This window comes from Pelodiscus sinensis, chromosome 18 (assembly GCF_052426305.1).
Source record: "Pelodiscus sinensis isolate ZL-2025 chromosome 18, ASM5242630v1, whole genome shotgun sequence".
In the NCBI taxonomy this organism is placed as follows: domain Eukaryota; kingdom Metazoa; phylum Chordata; order Testudines; family Trionychidae; genus Pelodiscus; species Pelodiscus sinensis.
Genome location: NC_143069.1, coordinates 34,539,898 through 34,563,468, shown reverse-complemented (window position 1 = coordinate 34,563,468; position 23,571 = coordinate 34,539,898). Strand labels below are relative to the sequence as shown.

The window sequence follows — 23,571 nt, the reverse complement described above, 5'->3', positions numbered from 1 at the left end:
AGTAGCTGCCCTGTGCACGTGGGTCCAGGCGCGTACTGTTGTGGGGCAGTGCACCCACACCCCGGCAGGGAGGAGGGCATATGTCTCCCCTCCACGTCCTGAACGCGCCTGGCCCTGCTTAGCTTCATGGCCCCGCCTCGGCAGCAAACGCGGCATCTTTGCCACCAGGTGGCACTAAAGCGCCACTGGTCACGCAGCGAGCGCGTGGCTGACATAGGAGCCAATCGGCTTTGTGATCTCCCGCCCCGCCTCCCGCGCAGGGCGGGGCCGGCGGGAGAAGGGGAAAAGCGGAGATGGAACGTACCATCTCCGCTAAGAAAGGGGGGTCGGTGTCTCAGCGCATCCCAGGGGCTGGATAGCAGAGAACTCCCTTCCGCAGCCTCTCCCCACGCTCAGGGCGCAACCAGTGACCCCGCCCCAAGGGGAGGGACATAACGCCCCACCCCAGAAATGGTATAACCCCAGTGGCCCCGCCCCCGATGGGAGGTGCTTGATTCCAGTGGCCCCGCCCCAATGCAAAGGGGTGTAACCCCCAGTGGCCCCGCCCCCATAAGCTATTTAACCCCCAGTGGCCCCGCCCCCTGCTGACCTACTCCCCCATGGCCCCCCTGGCTCTTCTGCTTGTGTTGTGGCTCTGCCCTGGGCCCCAGGGCCTGGACCCCCTGGACCCGGGGCTGCTGGCCCAGGGCCGTGCCCGGCTGCAGGAGGCCCAGCTGCTGGCCCAGCACCCGCAGCTCGGGGCCTGCTGGGCGGGGGCCCTGGGCAGGCTGGACGTGGGCTGCCAGGAGCTGGGCGAGGAGCAGCAGAGCCGCATTGCCCTGGCCTTCGCCCACTGCCACCTGCAGAGGTGATGCCCAGGGCCTGGCCCGGGAGAGGGCAGCCCGTGGGTGGGGCGGGGGCACCCGGGGTCAGTCCCCGTAGAGGGCAGCCCGTGGGTGGGGCGGGGGCACCCGGGGTCAGTCCCCGTAGAGGGCAGCCCGTGGGTGGGGCGGGGGCACCTGGGGTCACTCCCCATAGAGGGCAGCCCGTGGGTGGGGCGGGGGCACCTGGGGTCACTCCCCATAGAGGGCAGCCCCCATAGAGGGCAGCCCGTGGGTGGGGCGGGGGCACCCGGGGTGGGTCCCCGTAGAGGGCAGCCCGTGGGTGGGGCGGGGGCACCCGGGGTGGGTCCCCGTAGAGGGCAGCCCGTGGGTGGGGTGGGGGCACCCGGGGTGGGTCCCCGTAGAGGGCAGCCCGTGGGTGGGGCGGGGACACCCAGGGTGGGTCCCCGTAGAGGGCAGCCCGTGGGTGGGGCGGGGACACCCAGGGTGGGTCCCCGTAGAGGGCAGCCCGTGGGTGGGGCGGGGGCACCCGGGGTGGGTCCCCGTAGAGGGCAGCCTGTGGGTGGGGCGGGGGCACCCGGGGTCACTCCCCATAGAGGGCAGCCCGTGGGTGGGGCGGGGGCACGCGGGGTGGGTCCCCATAGAGGGCAGCCCGTGGGTGGGGCGGGGGCACCCGGGGTCACTCCCCGTAGAGGGCAGCCCGTGGGTGGGGCGGGGGCACCCGGGGTCACTCCCCGTAGAGGGCAGCCCGTGGGTGGGGCGGGGGCACCCGGGGTCACTCCCCATAGAGGGCAGCCCGTGGGTGGGGCGGGGGCACCCGGGGTCACTCCCCGTAGAGGGCAGCCCGTGGGTGGGGCGGGAGCACCCGGGGTCACTCCCCATAGAGGGCAGCCCGTGGGTGGGGCGGGGACACCCAGGGTGGGTCCCCGTAGAGGGCAGCCTGTGGGTGGGGCGGGGGCACCCGGGGTCACTCCCCATAGAGGGCAGCCCGTGGGTGGGGCGGGGGCACCCGGGGTGGGTCCCCATAGAGGGCAGCCCGTGGGTGGGGCGGGGGCACGCGGGGTCACTCCCCATAGAGGGCAGCCCATGGGTGGGGCGGGGGCACCCGGGGTGGGTCCCCGTAGAGGGCAGCCCGTGGGTGGGGTGGGGGCACGCGGGGTCACTCCCCATAGAGGGCAGCCCGTGGGTGGGGCGGGGGCACCCGGGGTGGGTCCCCATAGAGGGCAGCCCGTGGGTGGGGCGGGGGCACGCGGGGTCACTCCCCGTAGAGGGCAGCCCGTGGGTGGGGCAGGGGCACCCGGGGTCACTCCCCGTAGAGGGCAGCCCGTGGGTGGGGCGGGGGCACCCGGGGTCACTCCCCGTAGAGGGCAGCCCGTGGGTGGGGCGGGAGCACCCGGGGTCACTCCCCATAGAGGGCAGCCCGTGGGTGGGGCGGGAGCACGCGGGGTCACTCCCCGTAGAGGGCAGCCCGTGGGTGGGGCGGGGGCACCCGGGGTCACTCCCCATAGAGGGCAGCCCGTGGGTGGGGCGGGGGCACCCGGGGTCACTCCCCGTAGAGGGCAGCCCGTGGGTGGGGCGGGGGCACCCGGGGTCACTCCCCGTAGAGGGCAGCCCGTGGGTGGGGCGGGAGCACCCGGGGTCACTCCCCATAGAGGGCAGCCCGTGGGTGGGGCGGGAGCACGCGGGGTCACTCCCCGTAGAGGGCAGCCCGTGGGTGGGGCGGGGGCACCCGGGGTCACTCCCCATAGAGGGCAGCCCGTGGGTGGGGCGGGGGCACCCGGGGTCACTCCCCATAGAGGGCAGCCCGTGGGTGGGGCGGGGGCACCCGGGGTCACTCCCCGTAGAGGGCAGCCCGTGGGTGGGGCGGGGGCACCCGGGGTCACTCCCCATAGAGGGCAGCCCGTGGGTGGGGCGGGGGCACGCGGGGTCACTCCCCATAGAGGGCAGCCCGTGGGTGGGGCGGGGGCACCCGGGGTGGGTCCCCGTAGAGGGCAGCCCGTGGGTGGGGTGGGGGCACCCGGGGTCACTCCCCATAGAGGGCAGCCCGTGGGTGGGGCGGGGGCACCCGGGGTCACTCCCCATAGAGGGCAGCCCGTGGGTGGGGCGGGGGCACGCGGGGTCACTCCCCATAGAGGGCAGCCTGTGGGTGGGGCGGGGGCACGCGGGGTCACTCCCCATAGAGGGCAGCCCGTGGGTGGGGCGGGGGCACGCGGGGTCACTCCCCATAGAGGGCAGCCCGTGGGTGGGGCGGGGGCACGCGGGGTCAGTCCCCGTAGAGGGCAGCCCGTGGGTGGGGCAGGGGCACCCGGGGTCACTCCCCGTAGAGGGCAGCCCGTGGGTGGGGCGGGGGCACCCGGGGTCACTCCCCATAGAGGGCAGCCCGTGGGTGGGGCGGGGGCACCCGGGGTCACTCCCCATAGAGGGCAGCCCGTGGGTGGGGCGGGGGCACCCGGGGTCACTCCCCATAGAGGGCAGCCCGTGGGTGGGGCGGGGGCACGCGGGGTCACGCCCCATAGAGGGCAGCCCGTGGGTGGGGCGGGGGCACGCGGGGTCACTCCCCATAGAGGGCAGCCCGTGGGTGGGGCGGGGGCACCCGGGGTCACTCCCCATAGAGGGCAGCCCGTGGGTGGGGCGGGGGCACGCGGGGTCACTCCCCATAGAGGGCAGCCCGTGGGTGGGGCGGGGGCACGCGGGGTCACTCCCCATAGAGGGCAGCCCGTGGGTGGGGCGGGGGCACCCGGGGTCACTCCCCATAGAGGGCAGCCCGTGGGTGGGGCGGGGGCACCCGGGGTCACTCCCCATAGAGGGCAGCCTGTGGGTGGGGCGGGGGCACCCGGGGTGGGTCCCCGTAGAGGGCAGCCCGTGGGTGGGGCGGGGGCACCCGGGGTCACTCCCCATAGAGGGCAGCCCGTGGGTGGGGCGGGGGCACGCGGGGTCACTCCCCATAGAGGGCAGCCCGTGGGTGGGGCGGGGGCACCCGGGGTCACTCCCCATAGAGGGCAGCCCGTGGGTGGGGCGGGGGCACCCGGGGTCACTCCCCATAGAGGGCAGCCCGTGGGTGGGGCGGGGGCACCCGGGGTCACTCCCCATAGAGGGCAGCCCGTGGGTGGGGCGGGGGCACCCGGGGTCACTCCCCATAGAGGGCAGCCCGTGGGTGGGGCGGGGGCACCCGGGGTCACTCCCCATAGAGGGCAGCCCGTGGGTGGGGCGGGGGCACGCGGGGTCACGCCCCATAGAGGGCAGCCCGTGGGTGGGGCGGGGGCACCCGGGGTCACTCCCCGTAGAGGGCAGCCCGTGGGTGGGGCGGGGGCACGCGGGGTCACTCCCCGTAGAGGGCAGCCCGTGGGTGGGGCGGGGGCACCCGGGGTCACTCCCCGTGGGGGGAGGGGAGAGGCAGCCCCTGGGGTTAGGGCGGGGAGCAGGCGGGGGGTCCCGGCTGAGCCCCTGGCTGTCGCTTGGCCAGGTCGGGCCGGCCCTTCCCTCCCTGCGAGGCCGGCAGCTCCGTCCGCGCCTGCACCCAGCACATGGACCCGGTGGCCTTCGGGGTCTACACGGAGTTCTTCACCCACGCCCACAGCCTCTGCTACCTCCTGCGCGGCGAGGCCTGGCGGCGGCGAGCCCAACGCACCGCGCACCGGTGAGCCGGGGTTCGGGGGCAGGGGATCGTGGGCAGGCCCCCAGCTCTGGGGGCAGCAGCTCCGCCCCTGAGCCGAGTTTGTCGGCGCTCAGCCCCGCCAGCGCTGGCTGGGGGCTGGTCCCTGCCCCACAGGCCAGAGCGGGGGGGCTCACGGGTGCAGGCGGCCAGGGGAGCCCTCGCGCTCGGGGACAGAAGCAGGGACAGGTGCCACCTGCCACCGCCCGCAGGGTGTGAACCGCCCCGCCCGTCTGCCAGCCTGCGCCCGTGGCTCACAGAGGGGGAGCCAGGAGGCAGCGCTGCCTGGGTGGGGGGCAGGTGCCAGGATCCAGCCTTCCCCCCCCCATTGACACGATTCCTTCTCGTGTCCCCACCCTTGTGTGGAATGAATTGTTACGTGTGTGCCAACGTGTAACGGGCCAAGGGGGGGGTGCAGGCTGCTATGGGGGTGTAGCTGTGAGAGAGGGTTGGGGTGTGGGGGGGAGACCTGTGGAGGGGTGGGGAGAGGGCAGGGTTTGGCGAGGTGCGGGGGGAGGTCTGTGGGGGAGAGGGCAGGGTTTGGCGGGGTGCGGGGGGAGGTCTGTGGGGAGAGGGCAGGGTTTGGCGGAGTGTGGGGGGAGGTCTGTGGGGGGAGGGCAGGGTTTGGCGGGGTGCGGGGGGAGGTCTGTGGGGAGAGGGCAGGGTTTGGCGGAGTGCGGGGGGAGGTCTGTGGGGGGGAGGGCAGGGTTTGGCGGAGTGCGGGGGGAGGTCTGTGGGGGGAGGGCAGGGTTTGGCGGAGTGCGGGGGGAGGTCTGTGGGGGGGAGGGCAGGGTTTGGCGGAGTGCGGGGGGAGGTCTGTGGGGGGAGGGCAGGGTTTGGCGGAGTGCGGGGGGAGGTCTGTGGGGAGAGGGCAGGGTTTGGCGGGGTGCGGGGGGAGGTCTGTGGGGGAGAGGGCAGGGTTTGGCGGGGTGCGGAGGGAGGTCTGTGGGGAGAGGGCAGGGTTTGGCGGGGTGCGGGGGGAGGTCTGTGGGGGGAGGGCAGGGTTTGGCGGGGTGCGGGGGGAGGTCTGTGGGGGGAGGGCAGGGTTTGGCGGAGTGCGGGGGGAGGTCTGTGGGGGGAGGGCAGGGTTTGGCGGAGTGCGGGGGGAGGTCTGTGGGGGGGAGGGCAGGGTTTGGCGGAGTGCGGGGGGAGGTCTGTGGGGGGGAGGGCAGGGTTTGGCGGAGTGCGGGGGGAGGTCTGTGGGGGGGAGGGCAGGGTTTGGCGGGGTGCGGGGGGGAGGTCTGTGGGGAGAGGGCAGGGTTTGGCGGGGTGCGGGGGGAGGTCTGTGGGGGAGAGGGCAGGGTTTGGCGGGGTGCGGAGGGAGGTCTGTGGGGAGAGGGCAGGGTTTGGCGGGGTGCGGGGGGAGGTCTGTGGGGGGAGGGCAGGGTTTGGCGGAGTGCGGGGGGAGGTCTGTGGGGGGAGGGCAGGGTTTGGCGGAGTGCGGGGGGAGGTCTGTGGGGGGGAGGGCAGGGTTTGGCGGGGTGCGGGGGGAGGTCTGTGGGGGAGAGGGCAGGGTTTGGCGGGGTGCGGAGGGAGGTCTGTGGGGAGAGGGCAGGGTTTGGCGGGGTGCGGGGGGAGGTCTGTGGGGGGAGGGCAGGGTTTGGCGGGGTGCGGGGGGAGGTCTGTGGGGGGAGGGCAGGGTTTGGCGGGATGCGGGGGGAGGTCTGTGGGGGAGAGGGCAGGGTTTGGCGGGGTGCGGAGGGAGGTCTGTGGGGGAGAGGGCAGGGTTTGGCGGGGTGCGGAGGGAGGTCTGTGGGGGGGGGGGCAGGGTTTGGCGGGATGCGGGGGGAGGTCTGTGGGGGAGAGGGCAGGGTTTGGCGGGGTGCGGGGGGAGGTCTGTGGGGGGAGGGCAGGGTTTGGCGGGATGCGGGGGGAGGTCTGTGGGGGAGAGGGCAGGGTTTGGCGGGGTGCGGGGGGAGGTCTGTGGGGGAGAGGGCAGGGTTTGGCGGGGTGCGGAGGGAGGTCTGTGGGGAGAGGGCAGGGTTTGGCGGGGTGCGGGGGGGAGGCCTGCGGGGGGCCCCTGCAGGATGGGGGGGGCGCACTGGCCACGCCTGAGGCAGGCCTGGGGGGGGTGCGTGGCAGGCCGGGGGTGGCAGTGGGGCGCCCCTCCCCCGGGGTGTCCGAGCGGCGGCTCCGCTACCTGGCGCTCCCCCCAGGCTGGTGGCCAGTTCGGAGGGCGTCTCCGCGCGGCTGGAGGAGACCAAGCGGCTGGCGGAGCAGGCGGCGCGCGCGCAGGAGGCCACCCTGCGCTCCCAGGAGGAGATTCTCCGCCACGGGGAGCTGCTCAGACAGACGCTGCAGGACTCCTCCACGGGTACCGCCTGAGTCCTCCTGTGCTGGCAGGGCAGTGGGGGCTAGTGGGTAGCGCAGGATGGATGGAGAGTGGGGGCCAGGAGTCCTGGGCGCTCTGCCTGGCTCTGGCAGAGCAGTGGGGGCTAGTGGGTAGCGCGGGATGGATGGAGAGTGGGGGCCAGGAGTCCTGAGCTCTCTGCCTGGCTCTGGCAGAGCAGTGGGGGCTAGTGGGTAGCGCAGGATGGATGGAGAGTGGGGGCCAGGAGTCCTGGGCGCTCTGCCTGGCTCTGGCAGAGCAGTGGGGGCTAGTGGGTAGCGCAGGATGGATGGAGATTGGGGGCCAGGAGTCCTGAGCTCTCTGCCTGGCTCTGGCAGAGCAGTGGGGGCTAGTGGGTAGCGCAGGATGGATGGAGATTGGGGGCCAGGAGTCCTGAGCTCTCTGCCTGGCTCTGGCAGGGCAGTGGGGGCTAGTGGGTAGCGCGGGATGGATGGAGAGTGGGGGCCAGGAGTCCTGAGCTCTCTGCCTGGCTCTGGCAGAGCAGTGGGGGCTAGTGGGTAGCGCGGGATGGATGGAGAGTGGGGGCCAGGAGTCCTGAGCTCTCTGCCTGGCTCTGGCAGAGCAGTGGGGGCTAGTGGGTAGCGCAGGATGGATGGAGATTGGGGGCCAGGAGTCCTGAGCTCTCTGCCTGGCTCTGGCAGAGCAGTGGGGGCTAGTGGGTAGCGCGGGGTGGGTGGAGGGTGGGGGCCAGGAGTCCTGAGCTCTCTGCCTGGCTCTGGCAGAGCAGTGGGGGCTAGTGGGTAGCGCGGGATGGATGGAGAGTGGGGGCCAGGAGTCCTGGGCTCTCTGCCTGGCTCTGGCAGAGCAGTGGGGGCTAGTGGGTAGCGCGGGGTGGGTGGAGGGTCGGGGCCAGGAGTCCTGGGCTCTCTGCCTGGCTCTGGGAGGGCAGTGGGGGCTAGTGGGTAGCGCGGGGTGGGTGGAGGGTGGGGGCCAGGACTCCTGGGCTCTCTGCCTGGCTCTGGCAGGGCAGTGGGGGCTAGTGGGTAGCGCGGGGTGGGTGGAGGGTGGGGGCCAGGACTCCTGGGCGCTCTGCCTGGCTCTGGGAGGGCAGTGGGGGCTAGTGGGTAGCGCAGGGTGGGTGGAGGGTGGGGGCCAGGACTCCTGGGCTCTCTGCCTGGCTCTGGCAGGGCAGTGGGGGCTAGTGGGTAGCGCGGGGTGGGTGGAGGGTGGGGGCCAGGACTCCTGGGCTCTCTGCCTGGCTCTGGCAGGGCAGTGGGGGCTAGTGGGTAGCGCGGGGTGGGTGGAGGGTGGGGGCCAGGACTCCTGGGCTCTCTGCCTGGCTCTGGCAGGGCAGTGGGGGCTAGTGGGTAGCGCGGGGTGGGTGGAGGGTGGGGGCCAGGACTCCTGGGCTCTCTGCCTGGCTCTGGCAGGGCAGTGAGGGCTAGTGGGTAGCGCGGGGTGGGTGGAGGATGGGAGCCAGGACTCCTGGGCTCTCTGCCTGGCTCTGGGAGGGCAGTGGGGGCTAGTGGGTAGCGCGGGGTGGGTGGAGGGTGGGGGCCAGGACTCCTGGGCTCTCTGCCTGGCTCTGGGAGGGCAGTGGGGGCTAGTGGGTAGCGCGGGGTGGGTGGAGGGTGGGGGCCAGGACTCCTGGGCTCTCTGCCTGGCTCTGGCAGGGCAGTGGGGGCTAGTGGGTAGCGCGGGGTGGGTGGAGGGTGGGGGCCAGGACTCCTGGGCTCTCTGCCTGGCTCTGGCAGGGCAGTGAGGGCTAGTGGGTAGCGCGGGGTGGGTGGAGGATGGGAGCCAGGACTCCTGGGCTCTCTGCCTGGCTCTGGGAGGGCAGTGGGGGCTAGTGGGTAGCGCGGGGTGGGTGGAGGGTGGGGGCCAGGACTCCTGGGCTCTCTGCCTGGCTCTGGGAGGGCAGTGGGGGCTAGTGGGTAGCGCGGGGTGGGTGGAGGGTGGGGGCCAGGACTCCTGGGCTCTCTGCCTGGCTCTGGCAGGGCAGTGGGGGCTAGTGGGTAGCACGGGGTGGGTGGAGGGTGGGGGCCAGGCGTCCTGGACTCTCTGCCTGGCTCTGGGAGGGCAGTGGGGACTACTGGGTAGCGCGGGGTGGGTGGAGGGTGGGGGCCAGGACTCCTGGGCTCTCTGCCTGGCTCTGGCAGGGCAGTGGGGGCTAGTGGGTAGCGCCGGGGGGGGGCGTGACTGCTGACCCGGCTCCCGGCAGGCGTGCGGGAGGCTTTCCGGGAGATGCAGGAGGTGGCCGGCCGGCAGCGCCTGGCCTTCGCCGAGATCGTGAACCGCCTCAGCTACCTGCACCACTTCCTGGTGGGGGAGTCGCAGGCTCTGGGCTCCGTCTTCTACCACCTGCTGACCGGCAGCGCCGCCCTGCTGCTCACCTCCAGCCCGCGCACCGCTGGGGCCAGGTAGGGCCGCCTGCACCCTGCCCAGGGCCGGACCCGCGCTGGCCCAGGGGGCAGGGCGTGGGTCAGGACCCCCCTTTCCCTGCCCACGGGCCCCTTTCTCTTTTGTCCCAGGCTGATCCTGCTGGCCCTGGTGGCCGTCAATGTCTACCTGGAGCGCACGCTCAGCGGCCTGGTCCTGGAAAACGCTGAGGCCAGTTCTGACCCGACGGTACTGACCAGTCCCCGGAGCCCCCTGCCCTGCATTCCCCCCCAGGGCATTCCCTTCATCCCCCCCCCCCCCCCCCCCGTTCCCCTCTCAGGTCAGCAGACACTGGGTCCAGCCAGGGTGGGGGAACTTGCATTTTTGCTCCTTGGGCATCTGAGATTGGGGGTGTGCAGGACCAGGCCTCCTGGGTGCTCTGTGGCTCAGAGGAGTGGGGTGTAGTGGTTAGAGCGGGCTGAGGTTAAAAGACAGGAAACAAAGGGTAGGAATAGATGGTAAATGTTCAGACTGGAGAGGGGTAACTAGAGGTGTCCCCCAAGGGTCAGTCCTGGGACGAGTCCTTTTCAACTTATTCATAAATGATCTGGAGAAAGGGGTAAGCAGTGAGGTGGTAAAGTTTGCAGATGATACCAAACTGTTTAGGATAGTCAAGACAGAAGCAGACTGTGAGGGACTCCAAAAAGATCTCACCAAATTGAGTGATTGGGCAACAAAATGGCAAATGAAATTTAATGTGGCTAAGTGTAAAGTAATGCACATCGGGAAAAATAACCCCAACTATACGTACAGTATGATGGGGGCTAATCTGGCTACGACAAATCAGGAAAGATCTTGGAGTTATCGTGGACAGTTCTCTGAAAACTCCCACACAGTGTGCAGCGGCGGTCAAAAAGGCAAATAGGATGCTAGGAATTATTAGGAAAGGGATAGAAAATAAGACCCAGAATATCTTACTGCCCCTGTATAAAACTATAGTACACGCACATCTTGAATACTGCGCCCCCCCCCATCCTCACCTCAAAGAAGATATTTTGGCCTTGGAATGGGGTCAGAAAAGGGCAACTAAAATGATTAGGGGTTTGGAACAGGTCCCATATGAGGAGAGGTTAAAGCGACTGGGACTTTTCAGTTTAGAAAAGAGGAGACTGAGGGGGATATGATAGAGGTCTAGAAAATCCTGGGTGGTGTGGAGAGGGCCGATAAAGAAAAGTTATTTATTAGTTCCCATAATAGGAGGATTAGAGGACACCAAATGAAGTTAATGGGGAGCAGGTTTAAAACTAAAAAGTTCTTCACACAGCGTGTAGTCAACCTGTGGAACTCCTTGCCAGAGGAGGCTGTGAAGGCAGGACTAGAACAGAGTTTAAAGAGAAGCTAGATAATTTCATGGAGGTTAGGTCCATAAAAGGCTACTAGCCAGGGGGTAGAAATGGTGTCCTTGGCCTCTGTTTGTCAGAGGCTGGTGAGGGATGGCAGGAGACAAATCGCTTGATCGTTGTCTTCGGTCCACCCCCTCTGGGGCACCTGGCGCTGGCCAAGATAGACCCTTGATCTGACCCAGGTGGGGGCGGGGGCAGGGCTGGGTGCCGGGCGGGCCGTGGGGGTCCTTGCCCTGACGGTGCCCTCTCTCAGGAGGCCCTGGCCCGCTGGGTGGGGCTGTGCCGCAGGCTGTGCGCGGGCGCCGGGCTGGCCGTCCTGGCCTACTGCACCCTCACCTACCGCGACGTGGCCCAGCAGAGCCGGGAGCTGCTGCGGGGGCTGCAGGAGACCCGGGCCCAGATGCAGGACATCCTGCAGGAGACCGGTAGGGGGCAGGGCCGGGCGGGGGGGGGGGGGGAGGTCCTGGGTCAAGGCAGGGGGAGGGGCTAGTGGACTGATCATTTGCATGGGCATGGCTGGGGCGGAGCTAGCGGGGATTATGGTCAGGGCATCACAGAATGGGTGGAGCTAAACCTCAGGGGGAGGGGATAAGAGGGTGGAGCATCTCTGTCTGGGCGGGGCTAGGAAGAGGTGGGGTCATGTGGGCGGGCTAACCCCTCTCCCCTCCCCCACTCAGAGCGCCTGCTGGCTCAGCGGGGCCAGAAGCCCAGCCAGGACAGCATGGAGTTTGTGGATTCGGGCTTCCCGGAGCCCCTCTCCCAGCCAGAGCGAGGGGCGCCCTGGGGTGAGCGGCCCCCCACGCCAGGGTCTCCCCTGGGTCAGGGAGGGGGAGCGGGGTCTAGTGGGTAGAGCAGGCGGAAGGGGGAGGGGAGTGGGGTCTAGTGGGTAGAGAAGGGGGCAGGGGAGCAGGGTCTAGTGGGCAGAGCAGGCGGAAGGGGGGAGGGGAGCGGGGTCTAGTGGGCAGAGCAGGTGGAAGGGGGGAGGGGAGTGGGGTCTAGTGGGTAGGGGAGCAGGGTCTAGTGGGTAGAGCGGAAGGGGGGCAGGAGGCCTGGGTTCTCTGCAGGCTCTGGGAGGGGAGCGGGGTCTAGTGGGTAGAGCAGGCGGAAGGGGGGAGGGGAGCAGGGTCTAGTGGGTAGAGCAGGCGGAAGGGGGAGGGGAGTGGGGTCTAGTGGGTAGAGAAGGGGGCAGGGGAGCAGGGTCTAGTGGACAGAGCAGGCGGAAGGGGGGAGGGGAGCGGGGTCTAGTGGGCAGAGCAGGCGGAAGGGGGGAGGGGAGCGGGGTCTAGTGGGCAGAGCAGGTGGAAGGGGGGAGGGGAGTGGGGTCTAGTGGGTAGGGGAGCGGGGTCTAGTGGGTAGAGCGGAAGGGGGGCAGGAGGCCTGGGTTCTCTGCAGGCTCTGGGAGGGGAGCGGGGTCTAGTGGGCAGAGCAGGCGGAAGGGGGGAGGGGAGCGGGGTCTAGTGGGCAGAGCAGGCGGAAGGGGGGAGGGGAGCGGGGTCTAGTGGGCAGAGCAGGCGGAAGGGGGGAGGGGAGCGGGGTCTAGTGGGCAGAGCAGGCGGAAGGGGGGAGGGGAGCGGGGTCTAGTGGGCAGAGCAGGTGGAAGGGGGGAGGGGAGTGGGGTCTAGTGGGTAGGGGAGCGGGGTCTAGTGGGTAGAGCGGAAGGGGGGCAGGAGGCCTGGGTTCTCTGCAGGCTCTGGGAGGGGAGCGGGGTCTAGTGGGCAGAGCAGGCGGAAGGAGGGCAGGACGCCGGGGGGGTCTGGGCGGTGCCGGAGGGAGCTCCCCGCTAACCCAGCCCTCTCTGCGTAGGGCCAGGGGCGGAAGGCAGGACCAGCAGCCCCAAGCCCAGGAGCGGCTCCCCGGCCCGCCAGCGCGCCCGGCTGCAGAGACGCCCCAGCCGCCGGGACTCGGAGCCACACGACAACCCCCCACCGTGGGACAGGGTGAGCCGAGCCCTGCTCTAACCACTGGACCCCACTCCCCTCCCAGGGCCAGGCCTTTGACTGCTCTGAACGTGTCTCCTCCAGCTCTGCCGCTACGACCTCCGTCGCCGGCCCTCCCTCCAGCTGCCGCCCCGCTGAGCCCGCCTGGGATGCCCGGCCCAGCCCCTGGCTTCTCCCCCGGCTCCTGCAGCAGCGTGGGGGGGGGGGGGCTGGGTTCCCTCCCCAGCCTGCAGTGAATGAGACCAAGGGGACGGGGGGAGCAGCACATGGTGTTTTATTGGGGGCTGCCCATGCCCCAGCTTTTTAGCTTGTAATAAAGGGAGCCTGACGTTTCCGGAGAGGTGGCTCTGTGCTTGTCGCGGGCAGGCGGGGTCCCCGGGCGGGCAGAGCTCCAGGGGGGCAGGGTCCCCAGGCTGACGGGCAGGGCTCCGGGGGAGCGGGGTCCCTGGGCGGGCAGAGTCCCCAGGCTGGCGGGCAGGGCTCCGGGGGGGCGGGGTCCCCAGGCTGGCGGGCAGGGCTCCGGGGGAGCGGGGTCCCCGGGCGGCCGGCGTGGCGCCTAGTCGCCTGCGGCGCCGAAGTTCATGGCAGCTGTCAGCGTGGCGGAGAGCTTGCTGGCGATTTTCTCTGCAGGAGGCAAGTGAGCCGTGAGATCCGCCCAGCGACCCCCCCCAGCAAGCTGTGCACCCCCCCCGCTGGCATATGACACCCCCCCCCCGCGAGCCCTCCGGCCAGCAGAGCCGTGGGCGCGGGAGCCGGCCGTGCAGAGTGAGCGCTCCCCCGCCCTGGCTCCTGCCACAGGCCTCCAGGGTTCTCTCCCGGCCCCGGCGGGTCAGGCTTGGGTGGGGGAGGCCTGGGAGCCACCAGGGACCTCAGCCAAGCCACTGCTCTGTGCCTCAGTTCCCCCCTGCTGCCCCGCTCCGCCCTCCACCAACCTGCTCTCTTCTGCCGCTTCTTCCGCCGCTTGCTGGCTGCCCGCAGGCCCTGCCCTTGGTGCAGGGGGTCCAGGGCGGCCACCTCCTCCAGGCAGGGGGCGCGGGGGCCAGGCCTCTCCGCCGCCGGAGCCGCTCTGGTCTTAGCCTTCAGTGCCACGGTCACAGGCCCGAGCTGGGGGAGAGGGAGGCCTGAGGGGGGGCCAGGATATCGACTCTCCCGTGGGCACCAAGAACGGGGGGCTGGGTGAGGGGGCCAAAGCCTCCACCTCTAGGGAATGTGTGGGCGGAGCCTGTGCAGGGGGTGGGGCTTATGGGACATGCTCCTCCCCCCGCCCTTTCCATACCTCCAGATCTCGGTCTTCCTCCATGGCGCTTTCTTCCTGGCCTGCCGCCGCCTCTTCCTCCATCTCTGTGCCTGCCCCGCCAGCCAGGCCGGTGGGCGCGAGGCCGGTGCCCGCGGGAAGCGACGAGAGGCCTGGGCAGGGAGTGGGCACAGGGAGAGCCCCGTGAGCCGATGCTCTGCCGCGCCCCCGAGAAAGCGATATCCTCTGTGCCCTGGCTCCGGGGAGTGAGGCCTAGCGGTTAGAGCTGGGGGAGGGGGCCTGGCCGGTTCCCAGCCACGTTCACTACTCACTGGCCAAAGTCTCCTGGTTGCCCTGCTCCAGCGCCTCGAAGTCGAAGGCCTGGCCCATCTGCGAGACGATCTGGGCGCTGAGGTGGGTCGGCAGCGTGTGGCTCTCGGGGGGGTGCGTGAAGTAGCTGATCTTCCCGCTGGGGAGGACAGGAAAGGGGCTCTTACCAGCTCCCCCCGCCACCCCCCAGGAACCCGTCCCGCGCCCCACCCACCTCATCCAGTCGCTCAGCACCGCTCTGGCCGCCTTCTCGTGGTCGGGCACGCCCCCCTTCCTCAGTTTCCCCGTTCTCCGGGCGAGGTGCGCTAGGAACTCCGCCACGTCCCGGTAGGCCGGCACGCCGTAGTGCTGCATGAGCTGGGGCGGGAGCGGCCGGACACGCCCGTCAGCCTGCACCCGCCTCCTCCCTCCCCCCAGCCTGGCCTCAGAGCCGAGGGGCGAGTCTAGGCCCAGATTGCCAGCGGCAGGCCAGCCCCCCGGCACTCGGCGGCAGCGGTCCTCTGGCCAGAGGCTGTGGGGCGGCGCCAATGCTAGGGACCAAGGCGGGGACAGCCCGGCCCCACGGGCACCGCTCCTGCCGCCGCGCAGCGCCGAGCCCCAGAGCCGGAGTGTCCCTAGGAACTGGCCGCCCCGTGCGCGGAGGGGAGACCGGGGGCGCGGGACCCCGCAAGGAGGTGAGTGCGGAAGCCCAGGCCAGGGGCCAGCAGGGCGCCCCCCCCCCAGCCTTGCCAGCTGCCCCAGAGCTCTCGGCTTGGGCCGGGCAGATGCCCTGGGGAGCGCCGGCCGGGCTAGGCGTGGACGTGGTCCGGGGACGGTCGCCCTTAGCGCGGGGCCACGGCGGGACCCAGGGGAGCTGCCGTCACAGGCGCCCTCGCCCCGCGAGAGAGGCCAGCAACAGGGCCAAGCCACCGCGGCTCCCCCCCCAGCTCCGCGAGAGGCCAGCAACAGGGCCAAGCCACCGCGGCTCCCCCCCCAGCTCCGCGAGAGAGGCCAGCAACAGGGCCAAGCCACCGCGGCTCCCCCCCCCGCCCCGCGAGAGAGGCCAGCAACAGGGCCATGCCGCCACAGCTCCCCCCCCGCCCCGCGAGAGAGGCCAGCAACAGGGCCAAGCCACCGCGGCTCCCCCCCCCGCCCCGCGAGAGAGGCCAGCAACAGGGCCAAGCCACCGCGGCTCCCCCCCCAGCTCCGCGAGAGGCCAGCAACAGGGCCAAGCCACCGCGGCTCCCCCCCCCGCCCCGCGAGAGGCCAGCAACAGGGCCAAGCCACCGCGGCTCCCCCCCCCGCCCCGCGAGAGAGGCCAGCAACAGGGCCAAGCCACCGCGGCTCCCCCCCCCGCCCCGCGAGAGAGGCCAGCAACAGGGCCAAGCCACCGCGGCTCCCCCCCCGCCCCGCGAGAGAGGCCAGCAACAGGGCCATGCCACCGCGGCTCCCCCCCCCGCCCCGCGAGAGGCCAGCAACAGGGCCATGCCACCGCGGCTCCCCCCCCGCCCCGCGAGAGGCCAGCAACAGGGCCATGCCACCGCGGCTCCCCACCCCGCCCCGCGAGAGAGGCCAGCAACAGGGCCAAGCCACCGCGGCTCCCCCCCCCGCCCCGCGAGAGAGGCCAGCAACAGGGCCAAGCCACCGCGGCTCCCCCCCCCCGCCCCGCGAGAGAGGCCAGCAACAGGGCCATGCCACCGCGGCTCCCCCCCCGCCCCGCGAGAGAGGCCAGCAACAGGGCCATGCCACCGCGGCTCCCCCCCCCGCCCCGCGAGAGAGGCCAGCAACAGGGCCATGCCACCGCGGCTCCCCCCCCAGCTCCGCGAGAGAGGCCAGCAACAGGGCCATGCCACCGCGGCTCCCCCCCCCCACGCGCCGCGGCTCCCCCCACCTCACGCGCCGCGACTGCCCCCCCACCCCACGCGCCGCGACTGCCCCCCCACCCCACGGCTGCCCCGCCCCAGTGACCCCCCCGTCCCTACCCACCTGCTCCTTGGCGCAGCGGCGCAGGATGGCATCCACGGGCGCCACCGGGTCGGCCACCTGCTCCACCTTGAGGCAGCTGCGCAGCACCAGGGCAGCGTCGGAGGCCGCGGGCGCCAGCACAAGGCCGGGGCAGTCCAGGAGCTTGATGTGCCGGTCCAGCTGCACCTCCTGCAGGCACCTGGGGGGGGGGGGGGGTCAGCGGGGCAGCCCTGGCCCATCCCCCCCGCCCCCGGGCAGGACCTCACCTGGTCACGCCGGGTGTGGCCCCCACCCCGCAGGCCCGGCTCCGCTTCAGGCTGTTGATCAGGCTGCTCTTGCCCACGTTGGGGTAGCCTGGAACGGGGCAAAGGGAGCCAGCTGGAGAGAGGCCAGGCGGCCGGGCTCCCCCCCCACTCTAACCACTAGCCCCCGCTCCCCCCCAGAGCCAGCTGGAGAGAAGCCAGGCGGCTGGGCTCCCCCCCCCACTCTAACCACTAGCCCCCGCTCCCCCCAGAGCCAGCTGGAGAGAAGCCAGGCGTCCGGGCTCCCCCCCCACTCTAACCACTAGCCCCCGCTCCCCCCAGAGCCAGCTGGAGAGAAGCCAGGCGGCTGGGCTCCCCCCCCCACTCTAACCACTAGCCCCCACTCCCCCCAGAGCCAGCTGGAGAGAAGCCAGGCAGCCGGGCTCCCACGCTCCCCCCCACTCTAACCACTAGCCCACACTCCCCCCCCCCCCCGAGCCAGCTGGAGAGAAGCCAGGCGGCCGCGCTCCCCCCCCCACTCTAACCACTAGCCCCCACTCCCCCCAGAGCCAGCTGGAGAGAGGCCAGGCGGCCGGGCTCCCACCCCCACCCCACTCTAACCACTAGTCCCCACTCCCCCCAGAGCCAGCTGGAGAGAGGCCAAGCTCCCATCCCCACACCCCCCTGCTCTAACCACTAGCCCCCACTTTCCCCCAGAGCCAGGGGGAGGACCCCCTCTCTTACCTACCACCCCCACACTGATGGCCATCTTGAGGTCCTGGCTGCGGCTGTAGTTGGCCAGCACGGTGAGCAGGCAGGCGGCTCCCACGCAGGCCCCGCTGCTCAGCAGCTCGCTGGGGGCCGTGGCCGCAGGCACCTTGCTCTGTTGCTGGGGGAGAGAGCGGCTGCAGCAGGAGGCAGGGCAGTGCCCCCCCCACCCCGGGCCCGGCCCCACCCCCGCCGGCCCCCTTACCAGGTGCTGGCTCTGCTGCTGGGTGCAGGCTTTGAAGGCCACGGCCGGCAGCTCATTCCTCAGGTACTTCAGCCACCCGGCCACCACCTCCCGGGGCACCAGGTCTGGGGCAGGAGCACAGGGGTTACCAGGGCGCCCCCCCCCCCCGGGGCCAGGTCTGGGGCAGGAGCACAGGGGTTACCGTGGCGCCCCCCCCGTGGCCAGGTCTGGGGGCAGGAGCACAGGGGTTACCGTGGCGCCCCCCCCCCCGTGGCCAGGTCTGGGGGCAGGAGCACAGGGGTTACCGTGGCGCCCCCCCCCGTGGCCAGGTCTGGGGGCAGGAGCACAGGGGTTACCGTGGCGCCCCCCCCCTCCCCGGGGCCAGGTCTGGGGCAGGAGCACAGGGGTTACCAGGGCGCCCCCCCCCCCCGGGCCAGGTCTGGGGCAGGAGCACAGGGGTTACCAGGGCGCCCCCCCCCCCCGGGCCAGGTCTGGGGCAGGAGCACAGGGGTTACCAGGGCGCCCCCCCCCCCGGGCCAGGTCTGGGGCAGGAGCACAGGGGTTACCGTGGCACCCCCCCCCCCCCGGGGCCAGGTCTGGGGCAGGAGCACAGGGGTTACCGTGGCGCCCCCCCCCCCCCCCGGGGCCAGGTCTGGGGCAGGAGCACAGGGGTTACCAGGGCGCCCCCCCCCCCCCGGGGCCAGGTCTGGGGCAGGAGCACAGGGGTTACCAGGGCGCCCCCCCCCCCCCCCGGGGCCAGGTCTGGGGCAGGAGCACAGGGGTTACCAGGGCGCCCCCCCCCCCCGGGCCAGGTCTGGGGGCAGGAGCACAGGGGTTACCGTGGCGCCCCCCCCCCCGGGGCCAGGTCTGGGGCAGGAGCACAGGGGTTACCAGGGCGCCCCCCCCCCCCCCCGGGCCAGGTCTGGGGGCAGGAGCACAGGGGTTACCGTGGCGCCCCCCCCCCTCCCCGGGGCCAGGTCTGGGGCAGGAGCACAGGGGTTACCGTGACGCCCCCCCCCCGTGGCCAGGTCTGGGGGCAGGAGCACAGGGGTTACCGTGGCGCCCCCCCCCGGGGCCAGGTCTGGGGGCAGGAGCACAGGGGTTACCATGGCGCCCCCCCCCCCGGGGCCAGGTCTGGGGGCAGGAGCACAGGGGTTACCGTGGCGCCCCCCCCCCGGGCCAGGTCTGGGGGCAGGAGCACAGGGGTTACCGTGGCGCCCCCCCCCCCCGGGCCAGGTCTGGGGGCAGGAGCACAGGGGTTACCATGGCGCCCCCCCCCCCCCCGGGGCCAGGTCTGGGGGCAGGAGCACAGGGGTTACCGTGGCGCCCCCCCCCCCGGGCCAGGTCTGGGGCAGGAGCACAGGGGTTACCGTGGCGCCCCCCCCCCCGGGCCAGGTCTGGGGGCAGGAGCACAGGGGTTACCGTGGCGCCCCCCCCGGGGCCAGGTCTGGGGGCAGGAGCACAGGGGTTACCGTGGCCCCCCCCCCCCCGGGGCCAGGTCTGGGGGCAGGAGCACAGGGGTTACCGTGGCCCCCCCCCCGGGGCCAGGTCTGGGGGCAGGAGCACAGGGGTTACCAGGGCGCCCCCCCCCCCAGGGCCAGGTCTGGGGGCAGGAGCACAGGGGTTACCGTGGCCCCCCCCCCGGGGCCAGGTCTGGGGGCAGGAGCACAGGGGTTACCGTGGCCCCCCCCCCCGGGGCCAGGTCTGGGGGCAGGAGCACAGGGGTTACCGTGGCCCCCCCCCCGGGGCCAGGTCTGGGGGCAGGAGCACAGGGGTTACCGTGGCCCCCCCCCCCGGGGCCAGGTGTGGGGCAGGAGCACAGGGGTTACCGTGGCGCCCGCCCCCCCCGGGCCACGTCTGGGGCAGGAGCACAGGGGTTACCGTGGCGCCCCCCCGCCCAGGGCCAGGTCTGAGGGCAGGAGCACAGGGGTTACCAGGGCGCCCCCCCCCCCGGGGCCAGGTCTGGGGGCAGGAGCACAGGGGTTACCGTGGCGCCCCCCCCCCCCGGGGCCAGGTCTGGGGCAGGAGCACAGGGGTTACCATGGCGCCCCCCCCCCGGGGGGAGTCCGGGCCCCCGCTCCACCCCACCAGCGCCGCCCCCGGGGGGGAGTCCGGGCCCCCCGCTCCACCCCACCAGCGCCGCCCCCCCGGGGGAGTCCGGGCCCCCCGCTCCACCCCACCAGCGCCGCCCCCCGGGGGGGAGTCTGGCCCCTGCCACGCACCCACCGATTTTGTTCAATACCAGCACCAGCTTCTTGCTGCCCCCGGCCTGCAGCACGGCCTCCTCCACCAGGGGGCAGCGGCAGCCCAGGGGGTCTCGGGCGTCCAGCACCTCGAGCACAACGTCGGCCGCCTGGATCACCTGGGGGGGCAGAGACGGGGTGAGTGGGACGCCCCCTCTGCAGCCCGGCCCGGCCCACTGAGCGCTGCCCGGGGGGGGGTTGGGACGCCCCCTCTGCAGCCCGGCCCGGCCCACTGAGCGCTGCCCGGGGGGGGGTTGGGACGCCCCCTCTGCAGCCCGGCCCGGCCCACTGAGCGCTGCCCGGGGGGGGGTTGGGGCGCCCCCTCTGCAGCCCGGCCCGGCCCACTGAGCGCTGCCCGGGGGGGGTTGGGACGCCCCCTCTGCAGCCCGGCCCGGCCCACTGAGCGCTGCCCGGGGGGGGGTTGGGGCGCCCCCTCTGCAGCCCGGCCCGGCCCACTGAGCGCTGCCCGGGGGGGGGGTTGGGACGCCCCCTCTGCAGCCCGGCCCGGCCCACTGAGCGCTGCCCGGGGGGGGGGTTGGGACGCCCCCTCTGCAGCCCGGCCCGGCCCACTGAGCGCTGCCCGGGGGGGGGGTTGGGACGCCCCCTCTGCAGCCCGGCCCGGCCCACTGAGCGCTGCCCGGGGGGGGGGTTGGGACGCCCCCTCTGCAGCCCGGCCCGGCCCACTGAGCGCTGCCCGGGGGGGGGTTGGGGAGCCCCCTCTGCAGCCCGGCCCGGCCCACTGAGCGCTGCCCGGGGGGGGGGTTGGGACGCCCCCTCTGCAGCCCGGCCCGGCCCACTGAGCGCTGCCCGGGGGGGGGGGGTTGGGGCGCCCCCTCTGCAGCCCGGCCCGGCCCACTGAGCGCTGCCCGGGGGGGGGTTGGGGAGCCCCCTCTGCAGCCCGGCCCGGCCCACTGAGCGCTGCCCGGGGGGGGGTTGGGACGCCCCCTCTGCAGCCCGGCCCGGCCCACTGAGCGCTGCCCGGGGGGGGGTTGGGACGCCCCCTCTGCAGCCCGGCCCGGCCCACTGAGCGCTGCCCGGGGGGGGGGGGTTGGGACGCCCCCTCTGCAGCCCGGCCCGGCCCACTGAGCGCTGCCCGGGGGGGGGGGGTTGGGACGCCCCCTCTGCAGCCCGGCCCGGCCCACTGAGCGCTGCCCGGGGGGGGGTTGGGACGCCCCCTCTGCAGCCCGGCCCGGCCCACTGAGCGCTGCCCGGGGAGGGGGGTTGGGACGCCCCCTCTGCAGCCCGGCCCGGCCCACTGAGCGCTGCCCGGGGGGGGGGGGTTGGGACGCCCCCTCTGCAGCCCGGCCCGGCCCACTGAGCGCTGCCCGGGGGGGGGTTGGGACGCCCCCTCTGCAGCCCGGCCCGGCCCACTGAGCGCTGCCCGGGGGGGGTTGGGACGCCCCCTCTGCAGCCTGGACCGGCCCACTGAGCGCTGCCCGGGGGGGGGGTTGGGGCGCCCCCTCTGCAGCCTGGCCCGGCCCACTGAGCGCTGCCCGGGGGGGGGGTTGGGGCGCCCCCTCTGCAGCCTGGCCCGGCCCACTGAGCGCTGCCCGGGGGGGGGGTTGGGGCGCCCCCTCTGCAGCCTGGCCCGGCCCACTGAGCGCTGCCCGGGGGGGGGGTTGGGGACGCCCCCTCTGCAGCCTGGCCCGGCCCACTGAGCGCTGCCCGGGGGGGGGGGGGGGTTGGGGCGCCCTTCCCCATGGCTCTCACCCACCTTCCAGAACTCCCGGGAGTAGGCCCGGCGGGAGCCCTCCTTCTCCAGCCGCGGGGGCTCCGGCAGCTGCTGCAGCCCGGCCTCCTGTGGAGAGAGGAGAGGGAAGAGCATGGACCCCCCCCAGCCCTGCTGGGCCCTCGGGCCCCCGCCCCCCTCGGGCCAGACCGCGGGGCCGGTACCTTCTGCTCGAAAGCCTGCTGCTTGCACAGGGCCTCCTGCTGCAGGGCCTCCAGGCTGCGGCGCTGCCCCATCGCCTTGGCCCGGGCCTCCTGCTGCTGGGCCCTCAGCTCTGCCACCTGCGGGCACAGCCAGGGTGAGCCCCCGCCAGGCTCCCGGGCGCCCCCCCTCCCCTCCCTCCCCCTCGGCGGGCGCCCCTCCCCTCCCCCGCCGGGCTCCTGGGTGCCCCCCTCCCCTCGGCAGGCGCCCCTCCCCTCCCCCGCTGGGCTTCCATCCCTCCTCTCCCCCCCCACGGTGCTCCTGGGCACCCCCATCTCTCCCCCCCGCCGGGCTCCTGGGTGCCCCCCTCCCCTCGGCGGGCGCCCCTCCCCTCCCCCACTGGGCTTCCATCCCTCCCCTCCCCCCCAACGGGGCTCTTGGGCATCCCCATCCCTCCCCCCCCGCTGGGCTCCTGGGTGCCCCCCCTCCCCATGGCGGGCGCTCCTCCCCTCCCCCGCTGGGCTTCCATCCCTCCCCTCCCCCCCCCCCACGGGCTCCTGGGCACCCCCAGGGCTCCCCTCCCCCCTGCAGGGCTCCTGGGCACCCCCACCCCACCCCTCCCCCGAGCTGGGAACTCAGGCGCCTGGGCTCCCCCCACCGGGTATCCAGGCTCCCCCACCCTTTTTTTCTTTAATTCTTCCTTCTTGGCATATTCCTTGACGTGCAGCAGCTGAGGCAGCCCCCGGCCCCGGGCCTTTCTCCCATGAGCCTTTGCATCCTTCCTCTGCAAGGGAGAGTCTGCTAGGAGCCTCCCAACGGGCAGCCACCTGCTCCCCCTTCTCCTGCCTCCCCGTCCCCGCCCTAACCACTAGCCCCCGCTCCCCCAGCGCTGGGCAGGAGCCCTGGGTCCTTCCTTCCAGCCTCCCCCACTCCAACCACTAGGCCCTTCTCCTCTCCCCCCCAGCTCTGGGCAGGAACCCAGGGCCCTTCCTTCCAGCCTCCCCCCTTCTCTAACCACTAGGCCCGGTCCCCCCCCCGAAGGCTGGGCAGGAGCCCAGGGTCCTGTGCTCACCTTGTGGGCCTGTTTCTTTGCGGCGGGCGCGTGCTCTGCGGAGAAGGGGACAGAGTTAAGGGGGGGTCACAGCAAGGGGGCTCGGGGCTGGCGCCGGGGCCCAAGACTTACTGGGCCGTGTCATGGTTCCCAGGGGGGCTGCGGGGCCTCTCTGCGCCTGGGAAGAAATGGCCGTTAGACCCCGTGTGAGAGCAGCTGGGGGGCTGGAGCGATCACCCCACACCGCCTGCCCTCCCACGCCACCCCGAAATCCTACCCCCGCCCCCCAGCACCGGCCCCTCCCCCCCTGCACCCCCCAGCACCGGCCCCTCCCCACTCTGCACCCCCCAGCCCCGGCCCCTCCCCCCCTGCACCCCCCAGCACCGGCCCCTCCCCCCTGCACCCCCCAGCCCCGGCCCCTCCCCCCTGCATCCCCCAGCCCCGGCCCCTCCCCACTCTGCACCCCCCAGCTCCGGCCCCTCCCCACTCTGCACCCCCCAGCTCCGGCCCCTGCCCCCCTTGCACCCCCCAGCACCGGCCCCTCCCCCCTTGCACCCCCCAGCTCCGGCCCCTCCCCACTCTGCACCCCCCAGCTCCGGCCCCTCCCCCCCTGCACCCCCCAGCCCCGGCCCCTCCCCACTCTGCACCCCCCAGCCCCGGCCCCTCCCCCCTGCACCCCCCAGCACCGGCCCCTCCCCACTCTGCACCCCCCAGCTCCGGCCCCTGCCCCCCTTGCACCCCCCAGCACCGGCCCCTCCCCCCTTGCACCCCCCAGCTCCGGCCCCTCCCCACTCTGCACCCCCCAGCTCCGGCCCCTCCCCACTCTGCACCCCCCAGCTCCGGCCCCTGCATCCCACCTCTCCTCGGCCCGGCTCTCGCAGTTTCACTTCCAGGGCACCAGCTGTAACCCACGTGGCGCGCTCCCGACACTGGGCGCTCCCCGGGCGCGCGCGCAGGGGGCGGGGCCAGGCCGGGCGAGTCCTGCAGCCAGGCAGCCCCCGCGCGGCCCTGGTGAACTCACACGCGTTCCTCGTGCACACGGCGTGCCCGGCCCCTGCAGCCCTGGTGTGCGGGGCGTGCAAACGGGCCGGCTGCGAATCCGGCCGGCGTGGCGGGGCCGAGCCCCGGGGACCCGGCTGAGCTGCGCAGGGGCCCCCGCCCCCGGGAGTGAACCCCGCTAGACGCCGCTCTCCAGCGGGCCCCCCCGCACTTGGGGGGAAGGG

General features: G+C 73.2%; 2 protein-coding genes across 3 annotated transcripts; one reads left to right on the top strand and one right to left on the bottom strand.

The window, feature by feature from the left end:
- Positions 1-585: 585 nt before the first annotated feature.
- LOC142826075 (uncharacterized) lies at positions 586-12,815 on the top strand. The gene is made up of 9 exons (XM_089770220.1): positions 586-847; positions 4,285-4,458; positions 6,630-6,787; positions 8,985-9,183; positions 9,295-9,391; positions 10,799-10,970; positions 11,223-11,330; positions 12,349-12,482; positions 12,567-12,815. The coding sequence occupies exons 1-9, from the start codon at positions 600-602 to the stop codon at positions 12,618-12,620; spliced, it is 1,344 nt and encodes a 447-aa protein (XP_089626346.1). The 5' UTR covers positions 586-599; the 3' UTR covers positions 12,621-12,815.
- Positions 12,740-23,340, bottom strand: GNL3L (G protein nucleolar 3 like). Of its 2 annotated transcripts, XM_075918456.2 has the most exons (16): positions 23,206-23,340; positions 22,481-22,526; positions 22,370-22,404; positions 21,977-22,081; positions 21,321-21,437; positions 21,142-21,225; positions 19,411-19,546; positions 17,206-17,309; positions 16,977-17,121; positions 16,257-16,344; positions 16,012-16,189; positions 14,261-14,403; positions 14,049-14,185; positions 13,759-13,889; positions 13,415-13,586; positions 12,740-13,106 (listed from the first exon to the last, which is right to left on the bottom strand). In XM_075918456.2, the coding sequence occupies exons 2-16, from the start codon at positions 22,491-22,493 to the stop codon at positions 13,039-13,041; spliced, it is 1,656 nt and encodes a 551-aa protein (XP_075774571.2). In that variant the 5' UTR covers positions 22,494-22,526; positions 23,206-23,340; the 3' UTR covers positions 12,740-13,038. The 2 variants fall into 2 exon arrangements, with proteins under 2 accessions (XP_075774571.2, XP_089626345.1); XM_089770219.1 differs by lacking the exon at positions 21,977-22,081 and having other exon boundaries at positions 23,206-23,339.
- Positions 23,341-23,571: the final 231 nt, after the last annotated feature.